The 12,558-nt window shown below is 48.4% G+C and overlaps 1 protein-coding gene across 28 annotated transcripts in view; it reads right to left on the bottom strand.

Annotated features, from left to right (window-relative positions):
- The window catches only part of ZNF532 (zinc finger protein 532), a 123,072-nt gene extending 111,000 nt beyond the window's left edge, over positions 1–12,072 (bottom strand). For 13 of the 28 annotated variants that reach the window (XM_055368250.2, XM_063699273.1, XM_063699266.1 and 10 more), the window contains exons 1-2: positions 9,599–9,987; positions 9,405–9,514 (exon numbers count right to left, since the gene is read on the bottom strand). Coding sequence is in view for 3 of the 28 variants with exons in the window: in XM_063699262.1 (XP_063555332.1) it covers positions 3,487–3,598 (112 nt within the window). In the remaining 25 variants the exon portion in view is untranslated. The other 15 variants (XM_055368252.2, XM_055368245.2, XM_063699264.1 and 12 more) reach the window with 13 other exon arrangements.
- Positions 12,073–12,558: the final 486 nt, after the last annotated feature.

The raw sequence follows: 12,558 nt of genomic DNA, 5'->3' as shown, positions 1-12,558 counted from the left end.
CACACTACTCAACAGAGTAGTTCCAGAAATAAAATAATTATTCATAGATCCTTCTCCACTCACCCTTCTATCACCCCCAAATCCCAGTGTGCAGAATATAAGTATCTAGGCACGGTCAAACATGGGAAGCGAAGTGCCGGGGGAAAGGGTCAGAATATAGGCTTTTGCTAACCTGGCATATTTTCACCATCAAGTTTTGTTTTGTTTTAAACTTTGGTCAACGTAAATTGCACCCACAGACAACCTAAAGTACAGCCACTCAGTGGAAAATTTTTCCAGGAGCAAAAAAATGTTCAAGTACTAGATTACAAATACAAAATTCAGGCCAGGCGCGGTGGCTCACGCCTGTAATCCCAGCACTTTAGGAGGCCAAGGCGGGTGGATCGCCTGAGGTCAGGAGTTCAAGACCAGCCTGACTGACATGGTGAAACCCAGTCGCTACTAAAAATACAAAAATTAGCTGTGCATGGTGGTGGGCGCCTGTAACCCCAGCTACACAGGAGGCTGAGGCAGGAGAATCGCTTGAACCTGGGAGGCAAGGGTTGCAGTGAGCCGAGATCGCGCCATTGCACTCCAACCTGGGCAACAAGAGCAAAACTATCTCTCAAAAAAATAATAGAATAAAATATAAATAAATAAATACAAAATTCAGACAAGATTCTCCAACCACAAATGAAAGCAGAGCCAAGTAGGAACAAATACACTACCCTTGTGTCTACTTCACCCACTTTTAACCTGATATAGGGCAGCTGTAACTAAAACTCTAGCGACAAGGAGGAGATACACAGTCTGTTTTCACGGTCAAAAACAAATATACTTGCCAATGAGGTAAGGCAGGACAGGAGACAATACCCTCCAAGAAAGAAAAAAAAAGTCCTGTGACTAAGGCTACTCTCCCAAAACAGAGACCAAAGACCACAAAACAACAGCTAAGATTGTAGGAAGGGCTCACCACACATATTCTGCTAAACACTTTATATATGCATTTAATCCTCCTAACAACCCTCAGGAAACGTATGGTTTAGAATTTACATAACCTGTTCAAGGTCCCGCAGCTAGTAAGTGGCAAAACACAGGTTTACATCACTGACAGTTAGGCAATCAGGTTTATATCATTGAGAGCTGGGCAAAGGCAAGTGAAAATCTCCGTGGCCTTTATCACTCAGATTTCACTAGAACACAAAGTAAAATCAGTTTTCAAATTACCTCTCCCATTCTTGCTAGGTTAAATCAGCAAAACTGGCCAGGTGCAGTGGCTCACCCCTGTAATTTAGGAGGCCGAGGTGGGTGGATCACCTGAGGTCAGGAGATAGAGACATGGTGTTACCCTGTCTCTACTAAAACTACAAAAAATTAATGAGCCAGGCATGGTGGCAGGCGCCTTTAATACCAGCTATTTGGGAGGCTGAGGCAGGAGAATTGCTTGAACCCAGGAGGCAGAGGTTGCAGTGAGCCAAGATTGCGCCATTGCACTCCAGTATGGGCGACAGAGCAAGACTTCATCTCAGGAAAAAAAAAAAAAAAAAAAAAATCAGCAAAATCATTAAAGACCAGCTTCTCAACAAGTACCTGGGTAAAGCTTAACTTAATCAAATCGTGTTTTCAGGTTCACATAAAGATTATAAATAGGAGGAGGATTAAATACCATCAAAACATAGTTGGGTGCAGTGGCTCACGCCTCTGATCTCAGCACTTTGGGAGGTCAAGGAAGGCAGATCACTTGAGCCCAGGTGTTTGAGACCAGCCTGGGCAACATAGAGAGATCCCGTCTCTACAAAAAATAAACAAAATTAGCCGGGCGTGGTGGCATGTGCCTGTGGTCCCAACTACTCAGGAGGCTGAGGTGGGAGGCCAAGGTAGGAGGATCACTTGAGCCCCGGGGGTTAAGGCTGCAGTGAGCAAAGATCGCAGCACTGCACTCCAGTCTGGGTGACACAGTGAGACCCTGCCTCAAAAAAATAAAACGTAAGATAAATTTTAGGCCGGGTATGTTGGCTCACGCCTGTAATCCCAACACTTTGGGAGGCCAAGGTGGGCAGACCACAGGGTCAGGAGATTGAGACCATCCTGGCTAACATGGTGAAACCCCATCTCTACTAAAAATACAAAAATTAGCCGGGCGTGGTGGCACATGCCTGTCATCCCAGCTACTCAGGAGGCTGAGGCAGGAGGATCGCTTGAACCCGGAAGGCGGAGGTTGCAGTGAGCCGAGATCACGCCACTGTACTCCAGCCTGAGCGACACAGCAAAACTCGGTCTCAAAAAAAGAAAAAAAAGATAAATGTTGGAAGGCAGAGAGAAGGTAATGATGAATGCAGTCTTGGGCTAGGACTATAGTGCTGGGTTCCAGTTCTAAACCTGCCATTGGCTACCTGATGGCCCCACCCTCCAATGTGGGCTCACTGTAGAAAATAAGATAACTACAAATGTGTGAAGTACTTCCAGCTATGGGGTCCTTTAAAATAGAGGGCTTTGAATTTTCTAACCTTTTTAGGTTTTTCAATGATCTAATTCTTACTATTCAAATCCCTAGAAAGAATTTGTTCCTCACAAAAGAAAATGATAAAATCAATACCCATTACTAGCCCCGGGAGTCAGCCTTGGGGAAAGGAGGAGTTTGTGTCCCAAAATGCAAAGGCTGATGGTAAGAAAACAGTTCAAGAACCACAACACCCTGATTTTATCTTTAGGTCTCTACGGATCACTCAAGATGTCTAAAAGCTCTAATTATGTAAAGCTGTAATAATAACTGACTAAAAACAGAAGAATACAAAATCTGCATTTGGGGCCCCTGAAGACCATCCTTAAAGAGTGATCCTTCGTAAGGAATATGTGAGACAGCTAAAAAAGCCACTCTGCGTCTGTCTAAAAATTACTTATTTCAGTCTCCAGATTTAGATTAAACAGAATTTGTTCTCCCTCATTATAAAACAGCCAGAATATAGAACTTCCTGCCGTAGAAGATGATTCAAAGAATTCTTTAAACTGTGTTTATTTATTGTTGGAACAAAAGATTCTTCTCGGCACCACTTTCAATTTGCTTTGATTTTCTCAGCCTTTTCAAAGAATACATAAAACAAATACATCTTTCTAGCCCTTCTCCCCTCCAATCTGTATCCTCACCCCAGTGCCCAATAAAATAAGTCTTTTCAACATGCTATTTCTAGAGATGTCTCTGGTGCAAATACAGATGCTCTGCTCTCTGTGCTGACTACAATCAGGAAAATCTGGCTAAATACAAAGGCCCTGAGTGTACCTCAAACTTCTCCACTGCATATTCTCACGCTGGCAGTCATCAGCTATCACCTCCAACGTGAACGGCGTCAGTGTCTTTGCTGTTTAGCACCTGCTGTGCCCTCTCTGGGCACCTCCACACCCTGAAACAGCTTCCATGCTCACCCCTCAGTCCATCAACTGTGCTCCCCCAAGGCAGAACAGCACAGTGAGAAGGAGCATGTTTCAAATCCTGTTTCCACTTCCACTTACGAGCTGGGAGGGTCTCTGTTTCCCCACTGGTACCACAGGGAAAAACATGTACAGCTCCTCTCATGATTTCGGTATCAAATGAGGTAACATAATAGCTGGTGCGGTGGTGCATGCCTATAGTGCCAGCTACTTGGCTGCTTGGGAGGCCGAGGCAGGAGGATCCCTTGAGCTGAGGAGTTCAAGTCCAGCTAGTTTGAGTCCAGTCTGGGCAGCACAGCAGGACCCCACCTCTAAGAAAAGGTTTAAAAATCAGAAAAATGGGATAACAGACGTAAAGTGCCATCACCTACTGCAGCATCTGCAGGTTTTAGCTACATTTTCTACCTTCCTGGGAATCTTCTGCCCTCCAACTTGCTAAAGCACAGGTTCTAAGTTCTTCAGCCACCCCTGCCGCTTCGTTTATGGTTTCTACTGCTTCGTTTATGGTTTTTACTACGTAAGCCACTATCTTAGGGGACCCAAACCCAACCCCTTTTAAAACACCTTTCTTCTATCCTCTCTGTTGTATGTTCATTACTACCAATCTTGACCTCCAGCCCAAGCAACCCTCCTAAATTCCAGACTCACAGAGCCAGAGGCAATTGGAGCCCAAAACTGAACTCACTGTATCAAGTCCCTCCACCTCCACTCTTCCAAATCTATTCTGCCTTCGGAATTTGCTATCTCAAAGACAGGAACACCCAGTCTCCAAGCAACCCCCAGACAGCCACCTAAGAAGCAGCCTTACTCCTCCAATCAGGCACTACCTGGCCCCTGAAGCAGCCCCCACCTACCACTCCGTCCCCACAAACAACACCTGGGATGAAAGACCCTCATCCTTTCTCTCCTGGATTGCTGGTTCCCTCTTTGGCCTCCCTACCTCCAGCCTGTACAGCCTCTATTCCAACCTCCATGGGGCTGCCACAGGACCTTTGTAACGAAAGGTCCGTCTTTTCTGCCTACATAGAAGTCCACCCTCAAGGGACTGCACCAAAAGGCCTCATCAGGTGGCCCTCAACTGCCTTCCAGCTCCATCCCCTCACACACCCACACCCCACTCGAAACACCAAGCTCTCCGCAGACCTTTCCACGTGTGCTGCATGGACTTAGATGCTCTCCCAGGCTGACTGCCTCACATATTCTTACCAGTCTTTCACAGCTCCTCTGTGGACGCTTGGCATGAGGTGGCCTATTCACATTCCTATCATAGCTTCTGGGGGCTCCTTCCACTAGATTTTTCTCCCTGGGGCCCTTTTCCCTCTGCACTCCTGTGCTTAGCACAATGCCCAGTGCTTAAACATTCAGTAGGCGTCTGTTAAATGACAAGGCAATCCCCAGGTTAACATCGCGTCCCACTTCTTGGGCTCCCCTCCATCTGTACTACCATTACCTTTGTCTGTTCTTCCCAATCCTGAAAGCTATTTTATCCTTAAAAAAAAAAAAAAAAAAAAAAAAACCTGGGCTGGGCACAGTGGCTCACACCTGTAATCCCAGCACTTTGGGAGGCTGAGGCGGGCAGATCACAAGGTCAGGAGTTCGAGACCAGCCTGACCAACATGGTGAAACCCCATCTCTACTAAAAATACAAAAAATTAGCCAGGCATGGTGGCACGCACCTGTAATCCCAGCTACTCAGGAGGCTGAGGCAGGAGAATCGCTTGAACCTGGGAGACAGAGGTTGCAGTGAGCCGAGATCACGCCACTGAACTCCAGCCTGGACAACAAAGCGAGACTCCAAGTCAAAAAAAAAAAAAAAAAAAAACTTCCAAAATCTTCCAAACAAATCTTCCAAAATCTCCCCTCTTCACTGCTTTCACTGAATATTGCTTAAACATTTTCAGTTCCTAAAAATACATAAAAGCTGAATAACTTCAAATATTATTAATAAAATGACCCCAATACTTTGGCAGTTCATAAATCAAATTATAATTCAGAAGTTGTTTACACACAACTAAGATTTCAACAATGATCTGTGGTATCACTTTCCAAAATTTCTATTCTATTGTTGTTTTGTGTTTTATTGAACCTGAATGTAAAAATTAGACTGCCAAATGTTTCTGAAGAGATTAAAAATAATTGCTGCAGGAAATAAAGGATATTCTACCACTTGCAGTTTTCTGTTTCCACTTTTGGCTAATTCTGATTAGTTCAGGGTTATAAAGCATGTCATCCCATTAGAGAGTGTTCTATTATCGTGATCATCTCTCGTGTGTCTTCAGACAATGTTCACTACGATCTCTTTCTCGGCGAGTCTTAACTGCAGCTGTCAACGCTAGATCTTTTTTGTGAGTTACAAGTTGGATTTATTTTCATTCAAACTTCTAACTCTTATGTATGTACCATGTGATCCAGCCACCCCAATTCTAAGAACAGTCATGCAACGCAAACCAACATTTTGGTCAACAATGGCCCACGTACACACAGTGATCCCATAAGATTATAATACCATATTTTTCCCGTACCTTTTATATGTTTAGATTGGTCAGAAACACAAATAGTTACCACTGTATTAAAACTGCCTACAGTATGCAGTACAGTAACATGCTGTATAGGTTTACAACCTAGGAGCAATGGGCTACACCATATAGCCTAGGTATACAGTAGGCTATAGTAGGCTACACCATCTAGATTTGTGTAAGTACATTCTATCTTTGCACAATGACAAAACTGTCTAATGATACATTTCTCAGAATGTACCCCTGCATTAATCGACACGTGACTGCATTCAGCAAAAAGAAATAAAAACTTATGTTCACACAAAAACCTGTTTCACACAAATGCTTACAGCAACTTTACTCACAATTAGCAAAAACTGGAAACAACCCTAATGTCCTTCACCCAGCAAATGAATAAACTGTGGTACATCCATACAGCAGAATACTACTTAGCAATTACAAAGAACCAAGTATCGAAACACAGAGAAACATGGATGAATCTGAAACACATCTTGCTATCTGACATTCTAGAAAGCCCAAACTCTAGGAAGAGAGAACCATGTCCCTATAGTGAGACAGTGGATGCCAGGGGTAGGAGAGGCTGACTACAGAGGGGCGGCAAGAGGAAACGCTCTGGTGTGATGGGCCTGTTCTGCTTCGCCCGTGGTGGTGGATAAGTGACTCTACACATATGCCAAAACCCACAGAACTGTACACCACAGAGTAAATTTTTCTGTACACAAATTTTAAATTTTTTAAGCTAATTCTTTAACCATGACTTGGTTAAAGATCAGCCCTAAAATAAAATGAACACGAAGGTGTGTGTTTCCATAATGTTTATCAAGTGTGTAGTTCTTGTTCTGACGGTCCTGGGATTAGGAGTAGATGATGGGGAATGGAGTCAGTTTCCCTTGTGTTGGCAACCTCTGCTTCACCTGTGAACAGCCAGCTGGAGTTCTACCAAGGATACGGTAAAGGTTGTTCAAAGCCAACTGGAGAGTGACTGTATTGCACAGAAAAGTCCAAGAGAACATTTCAAGAGAAGAAATAAATGGGAGATGGGAGAACACAAACCGTAAAATTCTAACTCACAGTCAAAGGCATCAGAAGATTCTACTGACAAGTTGGCAACCTCCTTCCTAGACCTTCCTTAAAATGAGTCAAGGTGGGTGGGGGCAGGGAATCGCTGAGAGAAAAGAGCAAAAGAAAAAGAGAGCGTGTGTGCTCCTGAACCAGGTTGCGCTGAGAGTTCCAAACACCCTGGCTCCAATGTTCTTTAACATGGAAAAAATGACTGAATAGGCAAAGGATAAAAACAAGAAGGGTTCAACACCCAGTTACACTTTCTTTCCAGTGTGCTCTCCTCAGCCAAACCCACACACTCCTGCTCCGGAGGGGATGGACCACAGGTCGTCTTTAGAGCCTGCTACAGGCACTGCCGACCAGGGGCTGGGCTCTGGGCTCCACGGTGACAGGAACTGCAGGCACCGGGTCCCCCCTGGCTCTCCCAGGAAGGAACATGCCCTAGCTCATCCTGCACACTCACATCCACATTCCCCAGCCCAGAAGACTCTCCCCACTCCAGGGAGGCCTGGGCCTGCTACATTGTTATACCTCAGCATGAGATCAACACCTGAGACAAGCTCCAATCCAAGATGAGCTCATGACTCCCGCCCCAGAGAACCAGCTCTCCAACCCTCAGCAGCATTTGCAGCTGGAAAGACTGGTCTAAATGCAAAACAAATGCTATCTTCAGGAGACTTCAAGGGGGAGGGAGAGGAACAAAGCTAAAAACCACCAAGACAGAAAACCAGAACATTCCATGACATGCAATGCCCTACGAAGAGGTTTTTTAAAACACATTCGCACTGTATAGCCGTGGCAAGGGGTTAGCTGTCAAAGTTAAACAAAAATCACTGACTCTCAAAAGACAAGAATGAAGGACTAAATAATAAAACAGCTTATTGTATTAAGCTAATTAAGGTTTATCATATTAGCCATCTGAGTATTAGTTGACATCAGAAACGCAGAAGCAGCACACCACGCGCAGCGTGGATTCGGATCTGCTTTGCAAGCATATTCCTGCCACACTCATACACAGAACCTCTGGCAGTCAGAAATGATGGAGAATTGAAAACCAATTTTAGCACAGTGATTTGTAAAGAATTTTGTTCCATCATGTAAGCTATTTACTGGTATATCCGTCCGAGATTACATTTATCTCTATTAAATACTCCATAAAGTATCCTGAGCTAACCATGCACTCTTGTTTCCCTTTTGCCAGTTTTATCACATAGTCGATGTTCTGTAGCCAAATGAAAAACATTTTAACAATAAAACCCTTGCATGCTTGACGTCCTTCACTGCAGATATCCTGCCCACCAACTGCCAGCACACAACTTAACCAATTCCAAGATCCTCGGCACTGCTGAAAAGCCCCTATTCTGCTGAACACGGAGAGGAACAAAATGCCCACTTCGAAGTAGGGGAAGATTTTATTTTCAGTCATGTCTTCTATGGGCTCCTCTTGACTGTACTTTTACCAAAAACCAGCAGAAAGGCAGGACCAGTTCTATCTGTTGTTGAGATCACACTGGATCCCATTCTGGAGCTGCTGGTTTCCTGTTTGGGGAAGTTGCAGTTCTTTTCACAAGGAACCCAAGGCAAAATGCTGAGTGTTCTCCTGCAAGCCCCCTCAGCCTTTGTTCTTCACTTTGCTACTCTCCTCACTCCTTCCTTCTCTCCTCTCCTCTCCAACCTCTGGTTTTGGAGGGTGCATTAAAATGCCTGCTCAAACCTAACTGCGATCTTTAAAGGCATCAGACATTTTCTACCACCCATTCCAGTACAGCTTTGAGTTAACAGGCATCTTTTCACAGATGAAGCCAGACTACCCGGCTTCCCCCTGGTATTGCATTAGTATTCCACATTAAACATATGCCACAAAGAATCCAATGGCGAACTCACCGTCAACAGCCCCCAAAATCAATAAAAGACATTCCACCACTTGAGTCGGAGTGAAAAACCTTTCAGGTTAACACAAGAGAGCAAGGTAAAAGAAAGGTGATGAATGAACAAAAGGCAAATCTACCTTCAGACTCCTCAAATCCTAAAAAGGTGGCTAGGCTGCCTCAATTTGGTGAAGCCCTTCCTTTTCCTATAATCATCGGGAAAACGCCACATGTGTACTGCTTTCGTCTTATGCAAAACAGCACATTCTCCACAAGGCCCTGACGCCTACCATTCTCCACACTCGCTTCCTTCCAGGCCTGACTCTCCCAATTGCCCAGACACATGCGATTTAATGAAGGCATTCAGATTTCGCCTTGATCGCAATACCATCATAAAGTCACTCTAATCCCATTAAACTGGGATAACATTAAGAGCATTTCTTCTCCACTCTGAACCCAATTTTATCTCCTGGGTAGCAATCCACGGTCCATCTGTGTCTAAATGGATCTGCAATTAAATATTTAAATTCATGCTCAAAACAGCGTATCTCACCTTGTGAACCTTGACCTTTTGGAAAGACTTTAGACCAATGTTCAGTTACTGTCACACGGCTGCATTCTCAGCAAATAGGAAAGGGTTAAAAGCAGCCCCAGTCAACAGGCCTACAAGGAAAAAAAAGACAGCATGTATGGCTAACAGCATCACTGGAATGCATTTATGCTCATTTCCTAGAACAATATTGTTACCTTTTGGCCTTCATAATAGTCAGAAGCATCCCCAACACCCTTTAGTAGCTTCTAAAAGAAAAAGCACAAGACAGAACATACCCTGCAAGAGAAAAAAAGCATGCAAAGTAGCATTCTCCAGCAACAAACTACCATTACAAACCCCTCAGTTCATTTTGGTTTTGTTTTGTTATAAACACCGAGAAAGAGAGAGAGAGACTGCATCAACCAAGTGTCCCCACCCTAGCAAGGCACATTTTTTTCTCTAATAAGGGTCATAAATCTCAGCTCCTTGTCCATCCCTTAAGCAAAAGAAAAAGGCAGGAAAAGCCCAAGTAATCTCAGACCCTGCAAACCTGCACCTTTTTTTCCATCTTCTCTACCCAGAATCTTTTAGGGCTCCATTAGTCACGTACCAGTGCTGTGTGGTGTCTAAGTGTGCATTCACATACTGTGTAGGGATGGTACCTTCCTGCAAGCTCCTCTGCTTTTGGCTGCCATGAAGGGAGGAAGCTGCTATCCTACTGTAGTAGCTCAGTGACTGCATTGTGTTCAGGAGCTGATCTGCCTCAAACCAGTTTCAGCCGGTTCTGGTCACCCTACATAAAAAAGCTATGGCAACCCTCGCTGAGTTGCCAACAAGTCCCTGAAAATCATCAGCACAGGGGGGATCTCGCTGGGGTTTGCTCTTCCCTCTTAGGTCTTCCTGAGGAGGAGAAGGTCATCGTGTGTCCCCCCACCCCACGAGCACACAGCCTTGGAAATGCTCACCTCGCAAGCACCCCAGAGCCCCTCAGGGCCCATCCCCCCTCCCCTCCACCCCACAGCCCACCGCAGACACTGTTTCCCCCTCCTTCTCCTTCCCCCACTTACCTCCCACAACCTGGCTCAGATCTTTGTGTACGTGTGTGTCAGTGTGTGCTCTCTGTGTTGGTGGCTGACAAAGAGCCCCCAAGAAAGCGAGCTATGTGTGTCTGCTCACACGGGATGCGTCGGCTGCAGAGCCGGCCTGGCCTCCTAGCACAGTGGTGCTGGCTTGTTGACCAGGCTCCTCTCTGCTGTCACCCCCACCCCACCCAGCCCCCTCCTCCCTTCCGTCCCTCTCCTCTCTCTCCCAGCCCTGTCACCACCACCAGCAGCCCCCCAGTCTCCTCCTCCTCCTCCAACCTTCTCTTCTTTCAAGCACCTGGGGGGAGAAGTCCAAATCCCTTCACCTCGGGGGAAGAAAACTGGGGCTGTCTGGGGAGGGGGCGGGGGGCGAAGGCACGGCCAGTGGGAGAGGGGGCACGGAGGCCTCTGGAAACGCATCTGTGCCCGGCCGGCGCCGGCGGGGGGAGTAGGAGAGCCGCGCTCACGTGGCCCCCCTCTCGTAACCTGCGGGGCCTAGCCCGGGCGGTTCCTCCTTGGCCCCCCAAGCCAGCTGGCGGGGCGCGAAGGCCGGCTGTTCCCAAGGCCAGGGTGGGACAGGCCACTGCGGGCAGGCCCAGGGGCCTGAGCCTCACGCGCTCACCCCGGCCCGCAGGAGTGGGCACGAGGGGCCGCACCCCGCCTCTGCCCGGCGCCCACCCGCGCCCCTGGGTCCGGCTGCCCTGCGTCCCTCGTTCGCCCCGGGCGCCTCCCGCCGCCCCGCACCCCCAGAGGCGCACACCCACCCCCTTCCCGGGGTTGGCCTTCGCGGCGGTCAAGCCCGGGCGTCTGGGCCGCAGCTCGGATGACCTTTGTTCAGCGCGGCGCCGCCGGCGGCTGCTGCTGCGGCTGCTGCTGCTGTCGTCGGAGCGGCGGCGGCGGCGGCGGCTTCCATGTTACGGGCGTGTCATCTGCGTTCCCGCTGCCGGGGTCTGTGTGTGCGTGTGCGGTGGAGCGGCCTCGCCGCCGCCGCCGCCTCCCGGGCTCCCCGGCCGCCGCCGCCGCCGCCGCCGCCGGGCCTCGCCAGCGCCCGGCCCGGGCCCCGCGCCTCCCCGGGCACCGCGCTCTAGGCCGCGCGGCGGCGGCGGCGGCCGGCCCGCCACGCCGGGGCCTACGGCTGGGGGTGCGGGCCCGGGCGGCGGCGGCGGCGGCGGCTCGGCCCGGGCGGCGAGCGAACAAAAGGGAGCGCGGGCGAGGGGGAGGGGGCGGCCGGTGGGGGAAGGGAGGCTCCGGGAGCCGGGCGGCGGCAGCGCGAAGCCCCGCGGCCGGCGGGCGCCGACGCCCGGCCGCTGCGGAGCCCCGAGTCCGGCGGCGGCGAGAAGGCGCCCCGCGGACCTGCCAAGTCTCGCCCATACGGGGCCGCTGGCTCGCGGCTTCGCCCCGGGAGTGGAGCGGGGTGGTGGGGCTGGTGAGGGGGCGCAGGGAGGGCTGCTTTTTTCCAACGACATTGCGGGCTCTCACCCAGTCCTTTCCGTGGCCCCAAGCCGCGACTTACTCGAGTGGAAGGAAGCAAGGCCTCGCCAAAGATGGTTGAAAAGACCGTGAGCCTCTACCCAGGATCTTGAAGCCAAGGTGGTGTTTTGTTCTCCTCGTAATGATGGCAAATAAGTAAGAAGAGAGCACGCTATCTTCGGACAAATTAAATCTGAAATTCTCCCTGGAGGTGGAAGAAGGGGCTCTCCTCTGGTTAGTTAGTGGTTTGGAGCCCTTTTCGCCTTCAACTGAGCCACAAAAGAATGGAAGACACCCCCTGGGGTGGGGAGAAAGCCCTGGTGTAAAAGACACACGTTTGCTTTCAGAGAAAAAGCCACTGGGGCCAGATTGAAACATGGCATGTTCAGTTCATGTAGGTTTTTTTTTTTTCCTTAATGGGGGAATGATATTGAGTAAACAAGATGTAATAGCTAGGTCTTTAAATTCTAGAAGGGAGATGGTGTACAAATCTAACAAGCACATATTGTACATACAGCAGGTGGTCATAGCTTGCGGAACACAAAAAGATACATATGTAAGCCCGCTAAAGGTCACGAAGGTGTATAATCGTGACCCGTGCAAGGGCGAGAGACGATAGATTT

Source organism: Gorilla gorilla, chromosome 17 (assembly GCF_029281585.2).
Source record: "Gorilla gorilla gorilla isolate KB3781 chromosome 17, NHGRI_mGorGor1-v2.1_pri, whole genome shotgun sequence".
Classification (NCBI taxonomy): Eukaryota; Metazoa; Chordata; class Mammalia; order Primates; family Hominidae; genus Gorilla; species Gorilla gorilla.
The sequence above is the reverse complement of the archived record's forward strand: the minus strand, read 5'-3'. Positions and strand labels throughout refer to the sequence as shown.